We start from the raw sequence: 27,827 nt of genomic DNA, 5'->3' as shown, positions 1-27,827 counted from the left end.
CTTATGGCTGTGATTTGTAGTTAACCGTCTTTAATTTTGCTGGAGCCATTGCTGCATCTGTAAGTTGTTTGCCACAGATGAGGCACAACAGAATAGGATAGTTTGGATCACCAGTTCATGTAAAATCCATTGATAAATAGCTTTTGTTATAAAGATGGACTTTTTTTTGAGTCCATTGATGTACCAGTGCAGGGAAATGCCTGAGAAGATTTAAATTCTTCATTATCATTGTCATCATTAAACTTATTGGTATTGTCCATTCTAGAATCCTCCTCTTCTCTCTCACACCTCCTCTTCAAAAATTGCTACAGTGGACTCTCTGACATGACTGAATAAACATGTATGAAATTTATTTAAAATAACAGAATAAAATAATTACAGGAAAACCGCAGGGAAAAGATGCAGGAGGGTGAGACTGACGTCACAGACTAAGCTGGATAAATCCATTAATTTCTTGAAAAATGCACTTCTCCCTCCTCTTCCTTTAATATATTCCTCCCTTCCTGCAATACAGTGTTCACCTGTTATCAACAGTCTCCCCTATCTCATATCGAAAATTAAGAATGAATTCAACGAAATAAACACAGTGCTACAGCACACTACCAGAAACTCAGAAAGAGTTGTAACTAGATTTTTGTTCAGTTTCTGCTCACCACTGCGAGAGCACATTACCTGCATTTGAAATGGTTTTTAAAATAAATCATGATCTCCCAGAACCCCTAGGGACCTCTCACAGAACCCTCGGGTTCCATGGAACCTTGGTTGAGAAACCCTGGTCTAGACATTTTCAGTGAAAAGGAAGTGGTTTTTAGTGTGGGCTGTAAAAATAATCAAATCAAATGCCTCCATAATCTTTTAAACCAACTTGACATTTGCTATAAAAAAAAAATCTACTTTATTAAGTGGCTAAACTAGGAATGGAAAGACCCAGGTTCTATTCCCCCCTCAAGCACAGAAGCTCATTGGCTGACTTTGGGCCAGTCCCTCCCTCTAAACCCAAGAACCAATCCGATGTAGTGGGAAAGGTGTCCTTCCAGGAGTGGTGAGACTTGGATGCGAGTCCACCCTCAGCCACAGAAACCCATTGGGCCAGTTCCTCCCTCTTAGCCCAAGAATCAGGATGGGGTAGATGTTGGTGAAGATGCTGGACTAGGAGCTGGAGGTGATACAGATTTATTTAATGCTGCCCGATTCCAGAATGATTCTGGGCAGTTCCCAGTACAATGAACAGAATAAAAAACAATGTAAATAGGAACAAGATCGTACAGAGCAAAAAACAAACTAGAAAAGGAAACGATGACAAAGTTGGTCAATAACACAAAAACATACGCATCCAGAGAGGGGCTCCGGTCTAGCTCAAGGCCTGGGAGAACAGCCAGGTCTTTCACATTTCCTGGAATGCCACACAGATCTCAGGGGCAATTAGAGGGCAGAGCTTCCAGAGTCCTGATAGTTGAGACTGTTTGATAGAAGGAACTTGGAACGTGCCAACCCTGTCAGCTTGTATTGGCCAGGCAGACACCACAAGAGATAGGCAGTCCCTCACATAACTAGTCTGTATGCTATTTAGGACTTTTTAAGTTATAACCAGCACCTTAAATCCCACCTGGAGCAGAGGTGTCACATGGGCATACCGAAGCATGCCAATTGCTGCCTGCGCTGCTGCATTCTGGACCAGCTGTAACTTCCAGGTGGTCTTCAAGGGCAGTGCATTGCAGTAGTCAAGCCAAGAGGTGACTAGGGCATGAGTGACTGTCTGAAAAGTCCCCTGATCCAGGAAAGGGCACAACCAGCATACCAGATGAAACTGTTCAAAGGCCTTCCTGGCCACTTGGTCATTGAGCAGGAGCTGTGAATCCAAGAAGACTCCCAGATTGTGCATCACCCTCAAATAGGGAAGTGCAACCCCATTCAAGGTTTCCCTGGATCTAAGTGGCCCTAATACCCACAGCCACTTGGTCTTGGTAAGATTGAGTTGGAGATGGTCCCTCCCCATCCAAGACTGCACAACCTCCAGGCACTGGAATAGAATCATGATAGCCTCACTTGACCAGCCCAGTGTCGAAAAATGTAATTGGGTATCATCAGCATACTGATGTTACTGAACTCCAAACCCAGCAATTTCATGTAGATGTTAAATAGGAAGGGAGTGTGTGTCAAGCCCTGTGGCATCCCACGAAGGAAGGGCCGTGGGAGCAACCTCTGCCTCTCAATCAACACTAACATTGGCCCTGAAGGAAGGAAGAGAATCATCATAAAACAATTTGCAACCTCTGGAGGCGGTGTGGAAGGACACCATGGTTGATGGTATTGAAAGCTGCCGAGAGATCAAGGAGCACAAGGATGGACGTACCACCACCATCTCAGCTTTGTCACAGGTCATCTACAAGGGTCACCAAAGCTGTCTCCATACTAAATCCTGACTGAAATGGGTCTAGATAAGCTGCTTCCTCCAGGATTCTCTGCAACCACCTTCTCAAAGGTTGGAAATGGGGTGGTAGTTATCTAATAGTGCTGAGTCTAAGGATGGTCTCTTGAGGAAGGGGCATACTACCATCTCTTTCAAGCCAGAGGCACTACCCCTCTGTCAAAGTGGCCAACAGTACAGCAAGGCCTCAATCACAGGTCACCTCCCTGGCCGCTTTCAACACCGGGGGGTCTCTGGATCCAGCACACAGGCAGTTGAGCTAACAGCACATAGAACCCTGTACACTTCCTCAGGAGTCAATGGCTCAAACTCTTCCCAGTTCACACTATAAGACGGAGCCCCAAGGACCTCTTTTTCCTGCAGGAGAAGGTGACACTAGTGAGCCAAAAGGCAATCAGAGAATGATCTGTCGATGGCAATGGACTGATGTCAATGTCCTCCACTACCAGTTGATGTCACAACTGTCCTGAGACAAAAACAAGATCTAAGAGGCAGCTATCAGTACGCCTTGGACCAGTGATCACTTGGGACAGGGCCATGGTTGCCATGGAGGCCACAAACTCTAGAACTGCTCTTAGCTGAACGTCACCAGGTGGCAGATTAAAATCCCTAAGCACCAGCGGCCTTGGGGACTTTATTGTCAGCCCAGCAATGGAAACCAGCAGCACAGGTAGGGATGAAGCTGGGTAGTAGGGAGGGTGGTACACCAGCAACAATCCCAACGGTTCCGTAGAAACCAGAGCACCTCACATCTAGTTCTTTGTGGAACAGAGCCTAAGAGCCTGCAATGATGACAGCCGCCCTCCCCTGGAGTCTCGGATGGTGCAAAACCCAAAACCCGGGTGGGCATAATTCTGAGAGAGGCACTCCCCCACTCTGGGCCCACACAGATCTTGGTTAGACATGACAGGTGGCACCCTTATCCATAATAGAATGATCAATGAGGGCAGCTTTAATACACACCAGCTTGGCACTGAAAAGCAGCAGCTGCAGCCCAGGGTCACAGAGGATGCGATAGCCAGGCGTTGAGGGTAGAAGCCAAGGGCCGAACAACAGGAATGCTTTCAGGCAGTGGACCTGATGTCCCAAATGCAGGCCGCCCCCAGGTTCCCTTAATACCTGCCTCTGACCATCACCATCTAGAAGCTCCTGCCTGCCTCCCAGTTCCCCCTACCTACTACTAACCCTTCCGCCCAGGCCTGGGCACACAGACCCAATCGTACTTCCTCCCACCCACAAGCAGCCCCAGAACCCACCCTGTCCCACAGGAGGCTCAATCACCTCCAGACCACACTTGCCCAAGCACTTGGTGGCCTAAAGGGGGGGGCAAGCCCCTGCAGAGGAAAAACACCCTTGTCTTCAGAAGCTCCCTGGTGACTGGGCCAGCCTCTCTCTCCCAGCCTAACTGACCTCACAAGGTTGTGACTGTGGAGAAATATAGGAGGAGGGAGTGCTCTGTCTGTTGCCTTGAGCTCCTGAAGGAAATCTAATAAGTAAGTAAACAAGTAGATAAATAATAATAAACAAATAATAAATAAGTAAACAAATAACAAGAGGCAGTCCAGCCTTTTGGCATACCCAACAGTGGAAAGCAAACTGATTCTTCTCCTCTGGAGATCCCCCTTGCCTGCACCCCCAGAAAACACCAAGTCAGTGTCCACTGACACACTGGCCCCTCGTTCCATTGATAAAGCTAACTGCCAGTCAGGAAGCAGAGACAGCCAAACCTTTCTCTCTGGGGCTCAGTTAATCGGCTTCACTTTGGCGATAAAGATGGATGAAGCCCTCTTGAGAAACTCGTCCTTCTTCATGGCCACGCTGGCCTTCCTCTCTGCCAGCGCTTGGTCCATCGCCAAAGCCAAGCAGTCTGGCCTGAGCTTGGATCCAGCCTCCAAATAACGGATGGGAGGAGAGACATCGGCTATGTGGAGGGCTTCTTCGAGAGTGCCCAGGACAGCTGCGCAGACCCTTTTATCTGCGGTTCCGGAGCCACCATCAAGGGCATCGTAGAGGCTGCCTGCCTTGGCCAGGAACTCCAGAAGGATCAGACAGGTGAGGGCCCCATAGCGGAAGATGTCAAAGGGCACCGCTTCGTGGTCTCGGCAGGAGACCTTCTGCAGCAGAGGCTGCACGGTCTCTTCAGAGGCGCCCCTGTCTTGGCACAACAGTCTCAGCAGCTCGCTGTAGGTCTTCCCATCGACCCCGGGCTTCTTGCACTTCCCACCAGCACTGAGAGAATCGTAGGCTGAGTGGACATTGTTGTTAAAGGCTGTCCTAATGGAAGAGGGGGGAAAATGAACAATATAAAGGGATGGTCTCAAGGCCATTGGAGCAGCATTGCTAAAGCACCATTTGGTCCTCACCAGATGGGGTGGTAAGATTTTGGTCACGTTGGGCTGCTGACGGTAAGGAACTTGGAACGGCAAGAAGGCCCAAGGCCTGGATCAAATGCATGCTTTAAGGATGCTAAGATTAAGGAATCTAGTTTACTGGAGAACAAGGATTAAAGATCAAGTTACAGCTGGATCAAGAAGTGCTGTATTAGAGAAGCTACAGCTTGAATTAAAGAGTGTCCCACGTTGGGTCTTAGCTGAACTAGTGAACTTATTCGGAACAAAAGTAACAGAAAAAAAAAATTAAAGAAGAACTTACTTAGGGCTACGCTAACTGTTTTAGCTTCATCCATTTCTAATTCAAAAGTCCATCGTTAAAGGGTTTGGGGTGTTTGAGATGTTTCAGGTGCATAACAGCTGTTTTGAGTATTTTGGAAGAATGTTTCCAAAACGCTCCAAACAGCCATTCTCTACCTAAAATGAGATATTTCAAACTCAAAATGAGGTGTTGTGAACTTGTGAACAAAATGAGGTTGGAAACTAAATATTTTAAACACCTACTATTGATGAAAACATTTAAATTTGTATAGTTATTACAACGTTGCTGCTTTTCTCATGTAGTATTGTTGTAATGTAGGACAATTTACTTTTACCAGGAGAAAAAGCAAGGAAGTGCGACTTAATTTTAGTTCTGTTTTTTTTAACTACGAAAGTTGGCATCAGCTTTGTTATGCATCAATGACTCTGACCAATCTCAAACAGCAAAGCAGGGTTAGGCATCAGCAAAACACTTCTGTATTTCTTCCTAGGAAACTTCATATATGTATCATGGAGTTACCAATAAATCTTATGGTTACTTTATGTAACAATGAACATCAATATATTAACAAAAGACTTATATTTTGTTTTATTAGTTCATTAGTATATGGTAGAATGATTTTAATTTTTACTTCTCCACCTAAAACTGGGAGACAGACCTAGAAAAACACATAAACTTTGCTTTGCACCAAGAAAAGAATACTTGGAGTGGGCAAATACGTGATTTGGCTTTGACAAAAAATAAATCAAGCAAGAAGCAGAAGACTAAAGAAATTAGTAAGGATTTGATCTGGAGAGGTGACGATGAATGAAAATTAACATTATTCATAGAAATCCAGGGGTCAGCCGGATCATGAAATACTGTACCTATTTCACCAAGGGATATTGATGTTTATAAAAATGCTGAGACAAAGTAAAGGGGAATATTTCTGGATGACAAAAGAACATGCTGTTGAATTTCTTCCAACCCTAGACCTTTAGCCATTTCTGTGAGATGCAAAAGCAAGCCATTCTACTCTTTGAATTTCTTTTGTTAATAAAAAAGTTCTCTTTTCTTTCTTCACTTTTCTTCACTCTTCTTTTAGAATTTTAATCTCAACATGAAAACCATCTAACGATCCTGAGTGGTAGATGTAATATTTTCCCTCTTTATACTCAAATGTTTAGCATACTCACTACTGAATTAAAATGCCTTTAGTCACTGACTATGCTTTAATTTAATTCCAGTTTACCCATTTAATAAGATGTAATAATTTTAGTCGATTACACTGCAATTTTTTCATATGATTAATCTCATTACATTGCAAATTATTTTAAAGCTTTAATCATAAGTTATGTTTTATAATGTGTGCACTGTAATTATAAAATGGGTGAATCATTATGCATCACTGTAGGAAGAGAGCTGGTAGCAAAAAAAAATCAGGAGGGGTCTGGTGGCTAACAAATTGTATTAAAGGCACCAAGTTTTGTGAGATGTGTAGAATGGCTACACTGATGGAAGATTGAAATTGGCCAAAATTGGCTATATCCCACATCTGTCTAGCCAGTGGCCGGGGAATTCTGGGAGTTGAAGTCCACACATCTTAAAGTTGCCAAGTGTGAGAAACACTGGGCTAGCCACTCTACGCCTCTGATGAAGTGATCTATGGGTCATAAAATCTTATGACTTTTAATAAAATTTGTTACTTGGAATAGGAATGATCAGGCTTGTCATTTTATATGATGTTATCCCTCTTTTTCTAGTTAACCCATAATTCCAATAACTAGTAAATTGTCCAAAAAGGAAAGGCAATCTTATTTCAGTGGCCACCCTTCGTAAGTTGGCTAAAACAACCCAGTTTTAACATGGGCTACCCTCTACAAAATGCCTAATTACTGATAAATGATCATGCTGAATACTGAGCACATGCTGGGTGGGGAATTCTGGGAATTGAAGTCCACATATCTTAAAGTTGCCAAGGTTGAAAAACACTATTTTTTGTATACTGAACAAGATGGGAAGTTGCAGATGCCCTTTGAGCTCAAGGTCCTGCAACACCTTTGTAAGTTTTATAGCGAGGATGACTGACACCTCTCTTCTTCCTACTCCTTATTCCCATCCTGATTTCTTTTCTCTGACATCTTTGTTTCATGTTTCTTGTATTGTTATTTTTTACAGGTTTTTAATAATTTGTAAACTGCCCTGAGTTGCTGGGAGTTGGGCGGCATATTATTATTATTATTATTATTATTATAGAAAGAACATCCCAATCAGATGAATGTCCGGCATCTTTGGGAGGACTAGGCCAAGAGGGCACGTGGTGAAACGCGACTGGCATCCGAGGTTTCCACCCTCCCAGGCTCCAGAAGGGCCCCCCGTGGCCCCCATGGGGTAGCCTAAACCACCAACCAAGCACAGTCAAAGCTCCTGGTGCGCCCCCGGCAGAATTTATTCTTTCCACATCCCCCGCGCTTGGCCGCTTTAGAGAAAAACTACATTTCCCAAAGAGCCCCGCGGGCGGAGGCTCCCGGAACCGCCAGTCGGTTGCATTGTGGGGATCGTAGTTCTGCCCCTCGCAAGCGGGGCTCTCCGCCCCCACCTGTGGGAATGGTGGGCCAGGCCCAGGTACCACAAGGCCCGGTCGAGGTGCAGCTGCCACTGGGGGTCCCCGGCATCCGACAAAGCCTCCGTCGCCGCCTCCGGGCTGCTCTGCATCAGCTTCTCGAAATAGCCGGCCAGGAAATCGACCGGTTTCTCCGGCCGGGCTTCGAGCACTTTCAGGAGAGCCTCTCGCACCATGTCGGTCACTCCGGCCTGCAGGAGGAACTCCGCCTCGCCCTCGGCGACGCCATTCGTTGACAAGGCCGGCCGGCTCTGTTCGATCCCCGCCGCCGCCGCCGCCGCGGGGGACGAGCGCTTCTTCTCGCTGGCCGCCATTTTGATTGAGGGCATCGTTTCCCGCAGGCCGCCATCTTGACTGAGGTCCGTTCGGCCGCCATCTTAAGTGAGGGTATATCTTTTGACGCTCCCTCTCTTCCCGGCAGCGCCATCTATAGTTTCCTGGTAGCCAATCAGAGATCGGCATGAGGTCATGAATCTGCGCCAAGAGAAACGTTCGCGTTACGACCTCTGTTTTTGAATGGCTTCAAAAGAAGCAAAAGGGGGATTATTCGTGAGCGGGGGAGACGAGGCGTGTAACAAACTTATTGCCATTTTTGATCTAAAAGTGATGTGGAAGGCGCACTTCGTTCTGAAAGCTTACCAAGCGTTTAAGCCACAGAGAGCAAAAGGCTAGAGCGGTACCTCCTACCCATAGAGCGCCGTAGGGAATGCCCTGCTTCCGTTTCTACAGGACCTCTAGGTCATTTCCGTCTCTGAAATTAAACAGCTCTAAGCTCCGTTTTAACGGACGGCACGCCAAATCCGGCGCTCTCCGTGACACGTTATTCCTGGGAGAAAACCACGTCATGATTTTCTGGTCTTCTCCAAATACGGACGTTTCATCGCTATCATCTACATGCATGTCGGCGTTTAATCTGTCGCGGCGCTTCCCCATCTAGCCTCGCCGTCTCTATGCTCGCCCTCTTCCCGTCTCGGCCGGCTTTGGGCAGAACGTCTCACGATAATCAGAGGGCGGCGGCGGAAAGCCCGGCGCGGCCATCTTGGTGACGGGCACGCCGTCCGCCGTCCCCGGGTTCCGCCCAGGCTGCGCTCGCGGGAGAGTCTCCGCCTCGGCATCCTCGGAGGGTCGGCGCTGGCTTCGTCGCCGCCGGGGTGGCGCTTCTGGGGCCCCTGGGAGCCGGCGAGCGGGTGAGGTGCTGGGGTGGGGGGCTTGCCCTGGAAGGGTCTGCTCCCTCCCCGAAGAAATCGGCCGGGAAGCTCTTCGGGAGGGCGCGTTGGCTCCCCGAAACAGCGCCCCGCCTCCATGGGGTCGAACGGCTGCGTTCACACGACACGCGGGACCCGGTGGCCGAGTTCGCCCGGCCTTTCCGGGATCCGCGTCACGCGCTGAACCATCAGCTCGCCTCACCGGTGGGTGCCCGGGAGAGCCGAGCCGGGTTGAGCGGGGCGCTCGGCCCCGGCCGGTCTTTTGTCGTGGGGAGACGGTCCCCGCCGCTCTGGGCGCGCCCTGAATGTCGCAGCACGGCCGATCAAGCCGCCTTCCCCAGGTGCGTTGAATTACAACTCCCACTCGCCCTGGCGGGGGATGATGGGAGCTGTAGTCCAGGGCAGCTGTTGGGTCGGGGAGGCTGCGACGGAGCTTGACCCGCCGCCAAGCTCCGCCTGCAAACTTAAGTTGAGGGTCGCTGATTCTTTTCCTTTTCCAAGGCCGCCCCCTGGAAGCGAAGGGGGGTTTCAGATGGTCGCCCGCACCTGCGAGCCTCTGGGCCGGTCCGAATCGAAGCCCTGCAGGACCGCGGAGTTGGGCCTCTTCCTCGCTTTGTTTCTGTGAGAGGGATGCCAGTGCCCACTTCGGGAATGCTGGACCGTTGCTCCTCTGGGGAAGACAGGGCCAGGTTTCAAATCAAAGTTTATTGCACTCTTAGACCAGTACGAGGATGATGCTCTATAAAAGTATGCATAGCCTATCTTGAAATGATAGCAGCCTAAGGTAAAATAAAATTAAAAGTTAAAACAAAATTAACATACATGTATAAAACTAACTGAACTCTGCGGGTGCAATCTAAGATTCAGCCTAGACTAGGTGAAAATATAGTCACTAAGATGGTGTTAGATATAAAGTGTAAAATGTAAGTATTCAAAACTACCACTATGTTAATATATAAAAATGTAAATGAATTACTGTTACATAAAATACATTATATAAATCGGCCCATCAGGGTCTGGTGAACCTTCACTGCAGCAGCACAAAACCTGGTTATCTGCGCTGTGACAGTAGGCTTTTCATCTGTGAGCAGCATTTGCGTATAGTCTGAATCTTGGAGACCAGGATATTTACTAATCAGAGGTAAGATGAGTTTGGTTCGGAGGTCTTTGTGAAAAACACAGCGAAGAAGGACATGGTCTGTGGATTCCACCTCTCCAGAGTCACAGGGACAAAGCCTTATGGCCAATGGCATTTTTTAATATTTGCCCTCCAGTGCTGCAGAGGGGAGAGCTTGGTATCGAGCTAAGAAAAGGCTTTCCGATGGCTGGGTGTTTCGAGCTGTGTAAGATAACTGGTGGCAGTGACAATATATTTATTGTGCGCTGGAGACAGAAAGGATAGAAACTTCCCTAGATCTGCTTGCCACTCTATATCTTTTGTTTTAGCTCTCGTTTGGCCTGGTTGTATTCCATCTCGAAAACTGAGGATGGGGAATAGCCTAGCTTTAAAAGATTAGAGTCGATGGCCTTAATCCATGTGGATTGAAAGTTATCCTGAAGAATGAGAGGTGCTAGGCCTTTGGGGTAAAAGTTGAGCTTTAGCCAAAGGTTTAAAGAGGCTAGACACACTCTTGACTTAACTTTTATCATACGTGTTTCTAGCTGTAGATGTGCGTTGGAAACACATTGAGGCAACTGGAGTGCTGCTCTGATGAATTTAGATTGTGCTCTTTCCAGAGGTGTGAAACATGAGGCGGGGGGCAACTAAAGTCCCATAGAGCAGCTGAGCTAACGACTTGGCATGAAATAGTTTGAGTGCGGCTGGAACGTAAGATCCTCCCTTACAATGAAAAAAATTTAAGATGGCGTTGACAGATCTTTGTCCAGAGGCTGCAGCATATTCACAGTGAGCTTTCCTTGAGCTGGAAGCATGGATAACTATACCTAGATACTTAAAACTGGTCACTTGCTCTATTCTGTGGTCACAAATACTCCATGAACAGAGTTTCGGCCTATTGGCAAAAGCCATTATCTTAGTTTTCTGGTAGTTTATTTCCAGTTTATCATTACCACAGTGCTGGGCCAGAGTTTTCAGAGCTCTTTTGGGGCTTGTGGGTGTTCTAGAGAGAACTATTTATTATAGTTTTTAAAATAGTTTTTAATTTAGTAAATAAATAATTTATTGTAATTATTTATGGGGTATCTTTAATTGTTGATGGGGGTTTTGATTTTAACTGTGAGCCACCCAGTCACCCGTGGGGGGGAGATGAGTGGCATACAAATTTAATAAATAAACGACGGCGTCATTTGCATAGAGTAACAGGGCAGTGCTACAGTCCCCTAGTTTAGGAGGATGGAGATCTGGACTGTTTAAGCAATTCACCATTTCATTGATATAAAAGTTGAAAAGTAGGGGGGCCAAAATACGGCCCTGTTTCACCCCCTTTTGAACTTTAATCGGCTTTGAGAGAGACCCTTGAATATTGCACTTGATCTTAAGGGTCGAATTGGTGTGTAGGGCACGGATAAAATGGAGAAGCTTGCAATCAGTTGATGTAGCTTCCAGCTTCTCCCATAGTCTAGTCCTAGATATTGAGTCAAAAGCTGCCTTAAAATCTATAAAGGCAGCATACAATGATGTTGTTTTATTGGTTGAATATTTTTCAATCAAATGCTGTAGGACCAAACATTGAACAATAGTGCCTCTACCTTCTCTGAAACCAGCCTGTTCTTCTGCTATCAGGTTGTCCTGATCCAACCAATCCTTAAGTTTTTCTTGGAGACATTTGGCATAAAGTTTGCTAATTATGTTTAACAGACTGATTGGCCTATAATTTCCAGGATCATCTCTCTTACCCTTCTTGAAGATTGGGACTATAATTGCCAAGCCCTAGTCCTCAGGGACACACCCAGTAGTGTCAATATAGGTGAAAAGCGATGCCAAGATTGGAGTCTATCACTCTATATTATTCTTTAATAATTCTGGAGGAATAAAGTTAGCCCCCGGGGCCTTCCCCTTTCTGAGTTGGCCAATGAGAGACTTAATTTCAGACGCTGATACGGGGGCCGCTCAGGTAGAACTTCCTTCTTTGGCATTGCTGTCTCATTGGAGGGCTCTTCATACATCCTCTGGAAGTGTAATTCCCAGGCTTCAGGCAGTATATGATAGCCTAGTGAAGTAGAAGTTCTAGACACCTGGTGGGATATTAAATGCCAGAAAAGAGAGGAGTTCTTTGTCTTCGCTGCTCCAGTGAGTTGTTTCCAGGTATTTTTCATATCTTTTTTCTTCTTGTCAGCCACTAGATGCTTATACTGTTTTTTGAGGATGAGAAGATGTTCAAGGGTCTTTGTGTTTGTGTTGTTATCCCCTGTCTCGGATTTGTACAGATGGTAGGCTGTGGTGAGAGCTTTCTTAGCTTCTGCACCATCTTTTATCAAACCATGGCTTTGATAAGATTGAGGATCTCTTCATCGAGAAGTCAGGGTCACAAGCCAGTAGAGGATGTAGTTTTTGTACTAAAGTTTTGTACAGAATCAAAGGATCTTGAGTCAAATTGATTGCTATGAAAGTCATCCAACATTTCTGCAGATTGTCCTCTGCTGGTGCCTTCTTGATCTTCTGGTCAAGCTGCTGGGTCCATTTGAAATGGCATCTTGCTTGTCCTGCTGGGGAAATTGCAGGAGTAAAATAAACCTTGAGGGGTATCTGCTGAGTAGGGGGCTTCAAGTATAAACAGGGTGGTAGATGATTGCTGTCTAAATGGGGTAGTACCTTGAAATTCTCCACATAGTGTAGTAGGTTTGTGGTAATTAGCATGTAACTGATGGCACTTGTTCTGACCCCTGCCATGAATGTAAATTCGCCTAGATAATCTATAGTATGAAGAGGTTGAACTTATTTGCCAGTTTTGCAAGACAAAGCCAACCATAGTCACTGGTCTGAGATGGGCGGCTATATAAATTGGATGGATAAATAAACAAACAAACAGTTGAATCTGTTGTCTTTGGACAGACGCAGGAGGAGGGTGCAAACTGAGTTATAGTCCTGGGCTGGTGGGTACTGATGGAATTTGGTGTATAATGAATAGTCATCAGAGCCCATCCTGGCATTAAAGTCACCCCTGTGAGGAAAATGAGGAAAATATATCTTTGGGTGAATCTTTGGGTAAAAGAAGCAAGTTTTTAGAGGCCTCAGATGAATGGGATCGCCTTAATAAAAGGAATTAATTCCTTAATAATAGGAATTAAATTCCTTAATAAAGGAATGTGCAGCACCCTTGAAGCTGGTATGAACTAGGCTGATTGTAAACCCCTTATCACAGACATCCCCATAGCAATGGAAGGGAGGATGCCTTCTTCCTGGCAGTTGGCACCTTGAACAATTTGTTTCTTCCCCTCTGACACTATTGCTTTCCTTACAGATAGCAGTTGTTCCGTCCTTGTAGATAGCAGCCAAGAACAGGGACAGAAAGTAACATGAGAAGTATTGCTCATTTAGGTATGCCTGCATCATCATACGAATATGTATACGTATGTGCTCTTTTCCCTTCCCCTTTCTTGTAGAGCTGTATAAATATCAGGGCATCCATTTTGCCTGTAGGGGAGTGTCTCCCACTAACCTTTAGTGGGGCCTCCCTCCAGTACGTCCTGCCTAATAAACACTGCAGTGAAGCCTCGATTATTTTGCCTTTGTGCCCTGCGTTTTGATTCCACACCCCCAAGAAGTACCATAGCTTTGGGATATCCCAGAAGAAGGTTTCCGATACATTGCTCTAACTCTGCCCGTGTTGCATTGATTTCAGCTCTTCTTTGGAGCGGAGGAAGGTAAACATTGATGATTAGCCAGGAAGTAGGGCGAAAGCCATTTGTTTTAATGGGGGAATAGATATAGGTACAACTCTTAACCCCTTCATGGATCACTGCCTTGTTGTGGCAAAGGGGCTTGCGTAACTCAGTGAAGCCATGAGCTATACCGTGCAGGGCCACCCAAGACGGACAGGTCATGACAGAGAGTTCAGACAAAATGTGGTCCACTGGAGAAGGAAATGGCAACTCACTCCAGTATCCTTGCCAAGAAAACCCCACATGACAATGAGCATGAAACTGAGCAAACTCAGGGAGGCAGTGAAGGACAGGAAGGCCTGGTGCGATATGGTTCATGGGGTCACGAAGAGTCGGACACGACTTAACAACTGAAGAACAACAACACAACTCTTAAAGAGGTAGAGATAAGGATGCCCAAGCCGCCCTTCAGCCGCCCTGGTCCTCTGCCCGGAATTGCTTCAATTTTATATGAATGGTATCCATTAAGCAGAAGGTCATCATTGGCTGTCCATATTTCTTGCAACAGTATTACGTCCTTACCATGCAAGGGGTCAGAATGATTAAGGCCTCTATTGCGATCCCAGCCAGCTATGTTCCATGTTAGAATTTTTAGGGCATTTGCCTGATCCTGGTCCGCACGATGTCATACCTTCTGCGTTATAGGCTCTGGTCTGACGGTGCCCTCTTGATGGTTCTGCTGGATCCCACCAATACACTTATCTTCTGGAGATTCAGGCATGAGATTTTCAGGGGGCCGCGCGTGAACCTGCGCAACTACAAGAATTTTTGGTTTGGGGGCTTCTGATGGTTTCAGAGGACTCTTGGGGCATGAGTTGAGCAGCCTTCCATATCAGGTGCTACCTTAGAATTTTGTAGATCTTGATTTGTCGTGGCAGCTATGAGAGTGCAGGCAGAATGCACCTTTTCAGGAGCACACTCACATTGTTGCTCGAAATGGGGATTATCATCCTGGGTATTTTGCAAGGCAAAATTTATTAATGGCTTGGCTGTTTGACGAGTTGTCATTAAGGATTCTCTTGGATCGTCTAGTCTCTTAAGTCTGTCAGCCTGTCTTGTATCCGGCAAGGCACTGAAGGAGTTAATCAGCCTTTCTTCTAGTGCATCATTAGGCAGCTGTGTTGTTATGGGTTGAACAAGTTGTTTGCTTAGAAGTTTCCCTAGCAGAGGCTCTGTTGATGAAATTATCTTGAAATTATCTGAGAGAGTTTTGCTGTGCTGAGTTACGAGTGAACTAACTTCCTTGGAATGAAAAACACGAATTGGAAAGATGGAAACAGTGCTCAAAAAAGGTCATTTTGAAGAGCACGTGAGGTACCACAGGCTTTCTGAATGTCAACAGGACTCGACTGTAACTGCCTCTGGATGGGAGCCATTCTGCTTTTTGTAAGTCCAAAAATTGACTCTCACAGCGTAATAGCGGGCTTAAGTACTGAATGATGGCTTTTTTAGATCCACATCTGCCTCTGTTTATTCTGTTATTTAAAATTTGCAGTGTTATCTGATTTGTAGGAGACGATTTCCTGTTAAAAGCTTTTCATCTAAAAGCTTTTCATCATTGTTCATTCCTTTGTCTGTAGAACTGCTCATCTTTTTCTTTTCTTCTCTAACGTTTCCTGTTAAAGGTTTAAGTTTAGAAGTGAGGTCTCCCTTTTCTCTGCTGGCTGTTTGTAGGGCACAATTGAGGTACAACTCATTGAATTTAGCAGGGTGAGCAGTATGATTTGGCTGGCTCTCAGTACATTTTTTAAAAGATCCTTTTAAGGAGTCAACCGTGTTTTTAATCGAGGTCAGCAGGTCAGAAATTGAAAGGACGGTCTGTGCAGTCGATAGGCTATGCCTGGTTATAAAATCTAGTGCATTTTGTTCTTTCAGGGGTTTGAGATGAGAATCCATGTCTTCCTCCTGTATATGTTGTTCAGCGGCTGTGCTGGCAGGAACTGCCTGTGGGGAGGGGGCATCCTCTATCAGAGATGAGGAAAGCTCTGAAGGTTGCTGGCTTTCGATCTCTGCCTGTAAATCCCACTCTAGAGGGTCACGTCCATCCGGTAGATGAAGCGGAGGAGCATTACTTACAGGGGAGACTTGCTTTCTTGTAACAAATCTGTCAACCTTCTGCTATTTCAGCGGCTTGGATGGTGGGTGTGTTGCAGAAGGGGTCCTCTGGAGCTTCTTCCTTTTCCCCATGTCCAACAGATGCGAGGGCTTTATGGCGTCCAGATTTAAAATACCTCTTGCAGAGAGTGCGTTTATTAAATAAAACTAGATAAAAACTAAGATGCGTAGCTAGGCTGCTTATAAAAATAGATAAAACAAGTAAAATATCCCGAGGAGCTCAGCAAGGAAGCTGCTGTCCCATGGCCATCTTAGCTCCTCCCTACAGGGTTAGGTTCTCGCCAGCCTCTGGTCGCGACATTTTTGTCTGCCGACCAGTGCATATCCTTGCTTGATGTGCATTTCTGCTTAAAGGCATTTAACATTAAATTTTAAACATTTAAAGTTTTATACTGTAAAAATATTAATTGAAATCTTGCCTTTGATGAGGCAGCACTGTACAGTAACTCATGTGGCGTCCTTGGGGTCCTCTGAGCTTGGCTGTTTTCTTGCAAACGTTTCATTACCCGGCTAGGTAACATCTTCAGTGTACAGTGGTACCTCAGTTCACGAACTTAATTCGTTCCGCGACTCTGGTCGCGACCCGAATTGGTCACGACCCGAATCAAATTTTCCCATAAGGTTCAATGTAAATACGGTTAATCCGTTCTGACCCCTCCAAATTTGGTCGCGACCCGATTTTGGTCGCGTCCCGAATCAAATTTTCCCATAAGGTTCAATGTAATTACGGTTAATCCGTTCTGAACCATTTGTATTTTTTTTTTAAACCGCAAAAATATGAAACAAAATACAGTACGAAGAGAGAGAACGTTAACCTTGCTCGATGCGACTTCTGAGGTGGAGGACAGGAAGGCGGGTGGGGAGGCGGTTATTGCTTGGAGGGAGAGTCCCCCTCCCTACAGGAAGCCATGACCACATGTCACGGGAGGGAAAATGGCCGCGGATCCTGTTCGTCACCCGATCCGGCGTTCGCGAACGGAAGCAAAATTTTGTGAACGCTGCTGTTCGTGACCCGAATTGGTCGTGAACAGAAGCGTTCGTGACCCGAGGTACCACTGTACTTCAGTGTACTGAAGATGTTACCTAGCCAGGTAACGAAACGTTTGCAAGAAAACAACCAAGCTCAGAGAATTCCAAGGACTCCACAGTCCAGCCTTGAGCTACACATATTCTCTTCTGTTGGTACAGTAACTCGCACTTGAAGAAAGCCTATCTCTGTAAGGCACGTCCCAGTCTATTTGTGCTTCAGAACAACTAGGCAGGGGGGCCGTTTTAATCAGCAAGGCCGCCAGCGTGGGAGAAGATGTGTGTGGAGTGGGGGATCAAAACTTTTGCCACTCTGTGGATGTCCGCAAATAACCAGGAACACGTTGTAAGTATTGATTTGGGGGTTGCAGTGTATATGTCAGCAAATCAGCGAATTAGCTAATACCAAACCCACAATTAATGAAGAATGCCTGTATCTGTTTCAGATTCCTTCTCTGCCAGGATCCCAAAGCAATTGTAGAAACATGGCCGCGTAGATGAAATGAATGAACTCTGCATGCAGAACTTAGTTCCGGGGAGAAAGCCAGCAACTTTCAGAGCTTTCCTCGTTACGTTAAGCTTCAGCTAAAAGTTTTATAAAATTATCTTACCTGGAAACAATTTGTTATGTCCCATAGGGAAGCATTTACAAGCTTGGAAAGGAATCCCCTTTCTTTCCAACGCTGAATAGGAAACTGGACTCGAGGACCACCCTTACACCTTTTGCCTAGCCAGACTTGTCCTGAGCTGAATTTCCTCTTTCATTGTGTAGTACCTAAAAAGCATAAACTTTGCCTTTTAATAAAGTCAAACTTAGCATGCAGATTTTCAGTAAAGAACATGATTAAGTGTCACGTGTGAAATGGAAAGTTTTAGGGACTTTTGGTCGGCATAAGTTTTGCTTCTTCAGGCACATGTGATTTCCTGTTGGATGTAATGAAAGTTATGTACCTTATAAAGAATATAGTTTAATCAATAGCTAATAGAAATACAGCAGAATAAAATATATTATTATGTATCCTTAAGGAACCTTTTAGGGTCTTTTCTGTTTATCACTATAGCACAGTATTTCTGTAAGAAGTGTGGACTTCAACTCCCAGAGTTCCTGGCCAGGGATTCTGGGAGTTGGTCCACACATCTTAAAGCTGCCAAGGTTGAGAAACACTGCTGGAGCATAGTGATATATGGATGTAAGTTAAGGGCAACCCATTAAATTGCAACAGAAGAGCTAATGTATAATGTATCACACATTATCCACTGAACGTAGCTATTGGCATCTGCTCGTGTGGGACAGATCCACAGCCATTATTCCTTCAATAAACAAACCTTCTCTTTTCATGTTGGTGTCTTCATTTTTAGGTAACAGAATATTTTCCATAACAATTTGGTGTCAGAAGTGGCGTTGGAAGTGGTAGCTGGTGAGTATTTGGGGACAATGGAATGGGATACCCAATGTTGACCCCATCTTTCTCTTATTACAAAAGAGAACTTAACGAAAGGTAATATGGACATCCAGGATGGGCTCAGTGGCCCCTTTCGGGGAAGCCAGTTGGGGACAGTGGTTTCTCAAGGGAACTCTGATCCAGGACATGAATGACAGTTATGAAACCAAGAGTGAAATACATGCATAGGTGGAAAAAATGGACTAAGGAGGATCCTTCCCAGACTTACACAAGATTTTATATTTAAGAGGCTTTTTGGTAAGTATCAAGGGGGTGAGGGAAGGAGAAATTTATAAGAGCAGACATCAGTCAAATTAAAAACCTGGAGGATACCAATAGTCAACTTAAAAAACGATTGACTGAATCTGAAGAACCATTGGCACCTAATTTGGATATGCCTCCCTCGCATTCTTCCACTTGCATTATCCATAATTGTTGAGTGGACGAAATGAAAAGGTTTGGGACTAATGTACTTGCCCTGAGGGTATTTTGGAAAACTGTGACTGGCTATCTCTGGGTAACCAGAATGCAGGAAATGGGGCTGCCACACGGACACACACAGACAAAAATGCACACACGCTACCTTCTTATTTGTGGTAGATACCCTACCACAAACTCCAGTGTCTGCTTCTTCAGGGGAAATTGTAAGTCCTAAACTACCATTTCAACCCTCTCAAAAGTACTTCCAAGTGATTGGGACCCCCAAACATATCCCATAGGGATGTCCTCAGTCCAGATGGAGAAATCAATTACCTACTGTTTTGAGATTTAAGAATCATGATTTTACAATATCCAAAGATTAGTCAGGACCGTCAATGTTTTAAGCATGACTTGCATGCCACCATTGATGTTTATGTAAATCAGGTTCTAAGCATTATTCCAATACAAGATCAGTGTTCCTGTATGGGTAGTCGTTGTTTAGTGACTGTTTGCAGTTATGACGATGATGAAAAAGTAACTTTGTGACCAGTGCCCGCATTTATGACATTCACAGGTCCGTAAAGCAAAGGAAAGCTGAAGTAAGATCGTAAGCACAATGGCGACCACTTAGCAACCGCTTCACTTAACAACTGAGTTGCCGTTCCCAATTGTGGTTGCTAAACAAGAAAAACTACCTGTATCAACCATGCCAAACGTTTGAAGGCTATTGATGAAATGTCCCCTGTGTGATCAGACTGGGTCCCAGTCATTTCTCAAGGTTTCATGCAGAAAAGGGACATCCTCATCATCTGCACTTTGATCCTTCTAAGTGCCAGGAATTAAAGGGATCATTTGGATGTAGAAAATAATGGTTGCGTTCACAAAACATGCTGACCTAGGTTAAATGGGACAGGTATTTGTGGTGGTTTTGGAATATATCTATATATTCTTTCTTTCTTTCTTTCTTTCTTTCTTTCTTTCTTTCTTTCTTTCTTTCTTTCTTTCTTTCTTTCTTTCTTTCTTTCTTTCTTTCTTTCTTTCTTTCTTTCTTTCTTTCTTTCTTTCTTTCTTTCTTTCTTTCTTTCTTTCTTTCTTTCTTTCTTTCTTTCTTTCTTTCTTTCTTTCTTTCTTTCCAATATTTGGTTAACACTTACCTGATAATGTGAATCCAGTCCACAAAGATTTGGGCTATACAAAATCTGTTAAAAGTTTAAGGTGTGCTGTGGCCCTGTGTTCCCTCTCTCCAGGCAATTCATGGACCCCCGACTGAGCCCTCCGAAGACAAGGGTCCGGAAAAGAAGGAAGAAAGCTGTTTGGAAGGCGAAGAGGAAGTGCCCCCAAGCAGCTGCTCCCGACCCAGATCTCTACCACTGTGACGTCTGTGGGAAGGACATCAAGTACCAGTCGAATTTCCGGGAACACCAGCGCATCCACACGGGAGAGCGCCCTTACCAGTGCAAGCGCTGTGAGAAGACCTTCACCCGCTGCGCCGACCTTATTAAGCACCGCTTGGTGCATTCAGCCCTACGGCCCTTCCGCTGCCGGATCTGCGGGAAGCGGTTCAAGCTCCAGGCTGACCTGGACAAGCACGGCAAGGTACATTCGGACGAGGCTCCCTTTGCCTGCCATTTGTGCCCCAAGCATTTCAAGCGCACCTCCTGCCTGGTTAAGCACCTGCGCATCCACACCCAGGAGAAGCCCTTCGCCTGCTCGCATTGCAGCCGGCGCTTCAAGTGGGAGGCCTCGGTCAAGGAGCATGAGCGGGTCCACACAGGCGAGCGTCCTCACCGCTGCGACCAGTGTCCCAAAACGTTCACCCATCGTTCCACCTTCCTGCAGCACCAGCGCACCCACCAGAAGCACCCTGCCTTTAGCTGCAAGCACTGTACCAAGTCATTCAATCACAAGTCGAACCTGCTGAAGCATGTGCGCACTTTACACTCTTAGGGCCAAAGGGTGAGTGAGCAGGAGATCCTTCAATGACCCCCCTCCCTTTTCGGGGTGCCAAAAGACTGCAAGACGTGTGACGGCGTTCTTCCCTTTGAGAAAAGCTCAAATGGGGCTTCCGAGGGAAGATGGTGGACTGAAGACAGCTCGGCTGACGAGCAGAGCCGGCGTTTGCAGCGTTTTGCAAGGAGGCTGGAGCAGATTGGGTCCCTCTGATCCTGTCTGAGTCAAAGAGAGAGACGTGAGATCACCCAAGCTGTTTCTCCTTACGGTTGTGCCTTTTCCTCACAAAGAGACCGCAAGACAGCAGGAGATGGGAGAATTTGCCACATTTGCTGCAGGTGCAAACAGAGCCCTTCAGAGGACATTTAAGCTCATGCACTTCCCTTGCTAACTATTTCCGGAAATTGCCTATTAACGGATTTAACACCTTCGGAATGACAAGATTGGGAACACCAGGTGAGGAAGTGCTAATCTTTAAGAACTTAAACAGCAAAAAGTAAGACAAGGTTTTGGCTACAGAAAGTTTTAAGGGCTCAGAAAATGTTGGAATTTTAGACTTTGAATATTAAGATTTTGAAACTATTTTTTTTAAATAAAAGTATGCTTGTGAAAAAGAGAAATTGTTTTATGAGATTGGAGGTATAAGACAAGCAAATAATGATGGCGTTTACAGACATCTTTGAAGAACTGCATAGAGACCTGGGTTATGAAGTGTCAACTACGTTGTGTCTTCTTGAGAACAGTTTGCTCCCAAATGAAGGTATTACAAAATGAGATATGCAGCAAAATTTACTTGAAGAAAATATAGAGACTTTGAATAAGAATCTGTCACCAGACACAGAGAGAAAACTGGATGAGATTCTAAAAATCAAGAAGGAAATTAAAATGATAATCCCAGAAAACAATTGGAATAATTTCCCTTTGTTGGATTTACAAAAGAGACTGTTTAAAGTGCTAAAGAAATTTGTAACAAGGATCAACAATAATCTGAATGGATTATAGAGAAAGACTGCCCTGTGTAGAAGAAAAAAAGAGTACAAAGTTGGTTTATTTGATCAGGGATAAAATGGGATATATTGTTATTCTGGGTGGTTCTTTCTGGATTTATTGATATATTAATTAGAAAATATAGTGTACTGGATTTGCCTACATTGAATATGATGTAAAAGCTTTTTATCCTATAGTTATTCTATGTAATCCTAATTTTATAGTACTTAAATTGGCTTTACATTTAATTGTTTCTCTTTATTCAAAGTAAGCAAGTTTGGAGAATTTGGTTTTTTTAAAGGAGAAATTATTTCTCTTCCTTAAGTTAAACTTTAGTTTTTTGTCTACATTAGGATACTGGGATTACTTTATATTTGTAAAACGTAGGTGTCCCTATAGTTTAGATTGGAGATACAGAATATGTATTTGAATGGGATAAGTTGTTATCTGGAATATTGTGTATTGGGGCTTGTCTTTTGTAAAGGAGAAATGGTCTCTTTTTGTCATGGTAAACTTTTTTTTTTTTGGTTTATAATAGGATATTGGGAGCATTTTATGACTTTTAAATGGGATTTTGTTTTGGTTACGAGGCGAGATGTGGATTGTTGAGCTTTATACATGTTAATTGATGTTAACATCTTAGAGTTTTGTTTGGATCTGGTAACTGGATTGAAGAAGACGTTATTTATTTGATTTGCCTGTTGTTAAGAAATGGGTTATGGGATGAAGAGTTTTATATTTCTTAACTAAGAGGAAGTGAAGAGATTAGGGAACTGTTATACTTGCCATGATGAGGGTGGAGAATTGTTTTCTTAGGGGGTGAAGGAGTTTTTTATATATACATTTTTTTCTTTTTTATTATTTTTTTGCATTTCTTTTCTTTCTTTCCTTTCGTCTGTATTATCCCAGAATTTCCTGTATCCCAGAATTTCCTTTCGTCTGTATTATCCCAGAATCCCGTCTCCCAGAATTTCGTCTGTATTATCTTTTATTGCTTTATTCAAAAGTTTAATAAAACTATTTTTAAAAAATCTCAAAAATAAAAATTCTCCCTAAACGACATCTAGAAGAGAGAGGAGACAAAAACAGAGCTCCGTTTTTGCTCATTTCTCACCCTTCTGCCAAACTTGGCTTATGCTAATCAATCATTTGTACAAAGAACTATGTTTCTAATGCAGGGTTTCTCAACCTTGGGAACTCTAAGATGTGTGGACTTCAACTCCCAGAATTCCCCAGCCAGCATGGCTGGCTGGGGAATTCTGGGAGTTGAAGTCCACAGATCTTAAAGTTGCTAAGGTTGAGAAAACGCTGTTCTAATGAGAGGAACCAGCAAGAGAAGAATCCCAACTGCCAATAAAAACATTTTGATTTGCCCTGACTTGTTTTAGAAAACATATTTTTTTCCAAGGCTACTGTACACCCAGCAATAATGCAAAAAAGGGCATTTCCGTGGCTTGACTGTTGTCCTCTCTCACTGCTTCTAAGTAGAGATCGTGTTCTCTCAAAAGAGGTGCAATGACATTTGCACATGTCTTTTTCTTTGGTGTTGGGCCCAGTCTGGGTGGGGACAGTGCCATGGATTGGGAGAAGGGGGTTAAAACCCTTTCGTCCTATTTTTTTCTGGGTCTATATTGAATTCTCTGCATTGGTTCTTGGTAGGTTCTCAAGTGAGATTGGTTCCTGATCCCATGTTGGTATTTAGTGCAACGCATCTGCCATTTTGGCCGTGGTGAACGTCATGTCGTGTCTGAGCTGCAGCGAGCTTTTGTATACTGCACAATGCCTTCTTCCTTTGTTCTAGGACCACTTTGTGCCTGGCTGTGCTTGGAGCGATGAGTGTTGTTCCTTTTTTTTTTTCCTCCACCAAAAAATACGTAATGTAGTTCTTGTAAAATTGAGGCTTTCCCTTGGCTAGAATATATAAAGCAGAAGCTGATCAACTCAATCCTAGAAACAGAATTTACCACCAATTGCCAATATTTCTGCACATGGGTACTGGATTTGAAAATCAGTGGGCCAAAAGCTGAACTTGGTTTACTAAGATGGATCCGAAGGGTTTTAGAAAATCTGTTTCCCGGGTCATATTATGTGGAAGTCTCAACGTATAGGGGTTTCCATGCGGCATCCCAGGGAAATGTGGAAATCTTTTTTTCTTTTCTTTTAATGCTCAGTGAAGAAGTCATGCATAGTAATTCTCATTCTCACTGGATGAAATTTAGCAAGGTGTAGCAAATTAGGTGATGACGATGATGATGATGACGACTTTGGCTAGACTTCCAATTATCCATCCCTGGTCTCAGCCTATTTTTTTCAGCCTGTAGCAGCTTTTGACCATGGCAAAATGAACCTACCATTTGGCTGAGAGACTGTTGAATTACATCTATTTTGGGAAGAAACTTGAGTCTGCAGTTGGGTATTGAAGACAGTTATTAAATTTGGAATGATGAATTTGATATATATATAGTTTTGCATTTTTTAATGAAGCATCAATGGTAACCAGTGACACATAGCCCTATTTTGTTACAAGAAATGAAACCTACACTAAAATAAATTGTATGTAGATTCCATTAAAAAAAAAATATTGCAACTTGCCTGCTGTTGCCTATTCTCTGTATAGGGATGAATAAAAGCCCTTCTTCATTAACTCTGAATGGGAAGTCATAAGGCCATAAATTAGGATGCATTCTAGGATGGGGTGACCAGTCTTTTAAAAGACCATATAAAGAGCAAAGTCCCTTTGTATCTGCAAATAATGCAGAAGTTTAACCATATAAGCCAAAAACATTTTTTTTTTTTTTAATTTTGTCTGCGCTCAGTCATTGCTGACCCTGCAGTGACTGCTTGGACGAGTCCTTGCAGTTTTCAAGGCAACTGTTTTTCGGAAGTGGTTTGCCAGAGCCTCCTTCCTAGGGCAGAGCCCAGCTGGCGAGCGCAGGAGGCGGGGTTTCCGTTACTTCGCGCCCTTTTCGGGCGAGCGGGGTTTTTCGCGCTTATCGGCAACTGCTCCCAACTCCTTTTTTGCAAGGGGCCGCCAGCATTTTTCCTCCCACCGGAGTGAGAGTCCCCATTTATCTACTCACGTAAGTTTTTGAACTGTTGGGTTGACAGGAACTGGGGAGGAAACAGGAGCTCACCCTGTTTAACGCGAAGGCTGGACTCGAACCACTGAAGCGTCGACCATTTCTGGTCGGCAACTTTCAGCGTCATTAAGCTGCTGCGCCACCGCGTCCCCCTTGCCAAAAGCATACCTAGAACCAATGAGGAGTGGACACGTCATCCTTTGCATGTTTTTAAGCACTGCAACCAGGCCCAATGCTGCGATTTGCTGCTGCAGATGGATTCAGTGATCCTTGCTGAATCAACTCTCCTTGTTACCTGTTGCCCCCTCCATGCACCAGGCATGGAATAATTATCTCACAACAACTGCCAAACCTCTTTGCCCTCGTTTCAACAGTTGGGGTGTGATCGAATATTCCCAAATACTGTGACTGGTGGAGAGTCAACCTAGCCTTGAGCGGGTACGTTCCTGTCGTTCTGCCTCGCTCTTTCCTTGTAGTGTCGTACGTAAGAAGGTGCAAGGGGATGAGGACTCACAAAGAAAGCGGTAAGATCAGTTGTCTATCTAGAAGTCCAGTGGTTACTGTGCTGAATGGCAGCAGCTTTTAAATGTCTCGGGTCAGTCAGTCCCCCATCCCTCCCCGTCTCAACCACTTCTCCATTAGACTTTGCACCGCAGGAGAAGCTGAGGAATGAATCCAGGACATGGTGCGTGTACATCTGGCAGTGGTTCCTGGCCGAAAGAACCTAGCAAATTGCTGCATAGATGCAATAGAGCAGGTCTAGTTTCTTGTAAGTCAGGGGACGCTGAGGCGAGGGCAGTAGTGGAGTTGTTACAACAGCCATCATACAAAATAATAAGAGAAAGGGACCTATTTCATTGAAAGACTCAAGTAATCTGGAAGCAGACTGTGATGGAAGATATCTACGAGGAGGGGAGAGAGGTGGGAGATCAAGGCTATCAGGAGGGAGGGGGGGCATTCCAGGAGGGGAAAGGAGGCAGAAGGCAACACAGTCCACAGAGGGAGTGTGGGAAGCCAAAGAGGTTCAGGAAAGCCACTCCCTAGAATCTCGCAGGGTAGATCCACTAGTTGCCGTAGTATAGATCAGGGTTCCTCAACCTCAGCGACTTTAAGATGGGTGGACTTCAACTCCCAGAATTCCCTAGCCAGCCATGCTGGCTGGGGAATTCTGGGAGTTGAAGTCCACCCATCTTAAAGTCGCTGAGGTTGAGGAACCCTGGTATAGATTGAGTTTGGCAAGATTTTGTCTATAAGGTGTAAGCTAATAAAGGAACTGGACTGGACTGGATGTTCCACCGTTGTTCTTGGGCTGGGCCTGACACAGATCTACCTTAACAATAACAAGGAATCCAAGCACCTGCAAGCAGGTGGGAGGATGGTATCCTGCCCCTTTCGTTCCCTAGCAACTGTTTTTTTAAACACATGCTGCCTTTGAATTGGGAAATTGCATACTGCTGCCCTGTCTAATCAGCATCAACAGCCTTATCCTGGGAAAGAAAGCTCTAGCCTCTAAGACGGCAAAGGCTCGGCTGGCTGGAGCAAGTCAGTGATTTTAGAGCTGCGGAAACTTGAGCAGCCGCTAGAGAGCAGCCGAGCGACGCAGAAACTTGACTCTTTCCGTCCTCTGGTGGTCATCTGCGTTTGGGCGCCCGAGATAACGGTAGCCTTAAGAGATGTTGTATTCAGTCTGGTCTTGTTACACACGCTGCTCCCAGGTTCGGCATATGGCCACTCACTCACACGCTCACAGCCTGTTGAGGCACGCGGATCTTGTCAGCCCCCCTTCCTTTCTACCTGGGCTTTCCAAATAGGTGCGGCTGGAGCAGACAGACACACAGCCCTGGTCAACAGCCGGGAAATAATTGGGGATACACACAAATCACTTCCAACCGAACACTGAGGCACAAGAGGTTCTTCGGAATACACGGAGACCCAGTGAATTTTAGGTAACAGCAAAACTTTACTGGTTGCAAGGTACATTTGCTCTTTCTCATACACACACACACGTGCTCATCCACGCTTACCCACGTCCTTCCCAACTAGGCTGCCAGGCACTAGCTAGAGGGATGGAAGCCGCCAAGTCTGGATCCAAAGATGACTCAGATGACTCCGCTCAGACGACTCAGAGTGGGCGGGCTTTGGGACCCCTTTTATCCCCCAAAGTCCTTGCTTGGTTGATTCACAAGTTGATGGGATTGGGGGGAGGGTTTCCATGTGCTCAGGCCCAACTTCCTTTGTCTGGTTCAAGTCCTTTGCTTTTTTTCCTTAATGACTTGCTTCCTTCTTATCTACCTCCCTGAAGGGATCATATAGATAAGTTTCCTGGTTTTGTCCTCTCTGCTTACGTGCCTGCTTCATCTTTAGGTTATGGCAGCTTTGGCCTAGTGTCAGAGTCTCCCAAAGTTCCTCCCTGGTAATAGACCGGGAATGTTCTGGGAGCCAAGTCATCGCCTTTGGTTGCCTTCATATTGGCAATCAGACCAGATTCCATGACTGAATGAAAGGTCAGCCTTCAATGAACGTACCTAGAAGTCTACACCTTCTGATAACAGTCCTCCATATATTAATTGCATGCTGCGCAAAGAAATGTGTGCTTTAGTCTGTCTGCTAGCGAGCAATTCCACAATGCTGAAGTTGACAGTTAGAAGAGGAGGAAAAGCATCGCCTAGAGCAGTGTTTCTCAACCTTGGCAAGTTGAAGATGGGTGGACTTCACCTTCTGGGAGTTGAAGTCCACCCGTCTTCAAGTTATCAAGGTTGAGAAACACTAAGGGGAGCAAGGAGGCAGCTTTCCTCCACCTCTAAAACTCAGTTGATTAAATGAGGTAAGTGGGGCAGGGGAACCAAGATTGGGCCTGTTTTGGGCTGAACTTGTGTTTAGAGGCATCCTGTTGCTCCCTTCTATGGCTAGATTCATACAACACAATAAGCCATGGTTTATTTATCCAAGGTATGCTTCCTAAATCAAATTGCCTGCATTGTCAAACCATGATTGATGATGAGGAGGATGTGCCATCAAGGAGGAGGAAAAGCATTGCCTAGAGCAGTGTTTCTCAAGCTTGGCAACTTGAAGATGGGT

At 44.9% G+C, this 27,827-nt stretch overlaps 2 protein-coding genes across 5 annotated transcripts; one reads left to right on the top strand and one right to left on the bottom strand.

Annotated features, from left to right (window-relative positions):
• Positions 1–1,157: 1,157 nt before the first annotated feature.
• On the bottom strand, positions 1,158–8,077 carry TPGS1 (tubulin polyglutamylase complex subunit 1). The gene is made up of 2 exons (XM_088149379.1): positions 7,659–8,077; positions 1,158–4,702 (listed from the first exon to the last, which is right to left on the bottom strand). Exons 1-2 carry the CDS (start codon positions 8,009–8,011, stop codon positions 4,171–4,173), a joined length of 885 nt encoding a protein of 294 aa, XP_088005505.1. The 5' UTR covers positions 8,012–8,077; the 3' UTR covers positions 1,158–4,170.
• Positions 8,078–8,515: 438 nt separating this feature from the next.
• On the top strand, positions 8,516–24,251 carry LOC103061822 (uncharacterized). Of its 4 annotated transcripts, none has more exons than XM_007432565.3 (3): positions 8,516–8,869; positions 18,230–18,288; positions 19,980–24,251. In XM_007432565.3, the coding sequence occupies exon 3, from the start codon at positions 19,987–19,989 to the stop codon at positions 20,677–20,679; it is 693 nt and encodes a 230-aa protein (XP_007432627.1). In that variant the 5' UTR covers positions 8,516–8,869; positions 18,230–18,288; positions 19,980–19,986; the 3' UTR covers positions 20,680–24,251. The 4 variants fall into 4 exon arrangements, with proteins under 4 accessions (XP_007432627.1, XP_025025167.1, XP_025025166.1 ...); XM_025169399.2 differs by lacking the exon at positions 8,516–8,869 and adding an exon at positions 8,879–9,228; XM_025169398.2 differs by lacking the exon at positions 8,516–8,869 and adding an exon at positions 9,235–10,028.
• The last annotated feature ends 3,576 nt before the right edge of the window (positions 24,252–27,827 follow it).

Source organism: Python bivittatus, unplaced genomic scaffold (assembly GCF_059951505.1).
Source record: "Python bivittatus isolate LINGU-HERP-01145 unplaced genomic scaffold, Pbiv_v1 ctg000580_np1212, whole genome shotgun sequence".
In the NCBI taxonomy this organism is placed as follows: Eukaryota; Metazoa; Chordata; class Lepidosauria; order Squamata; family Pythonidae; genus Python; species Python bivittatus.
This window is presented reverse-complemented; position numbering and strand designations above follow the sequence as displayed.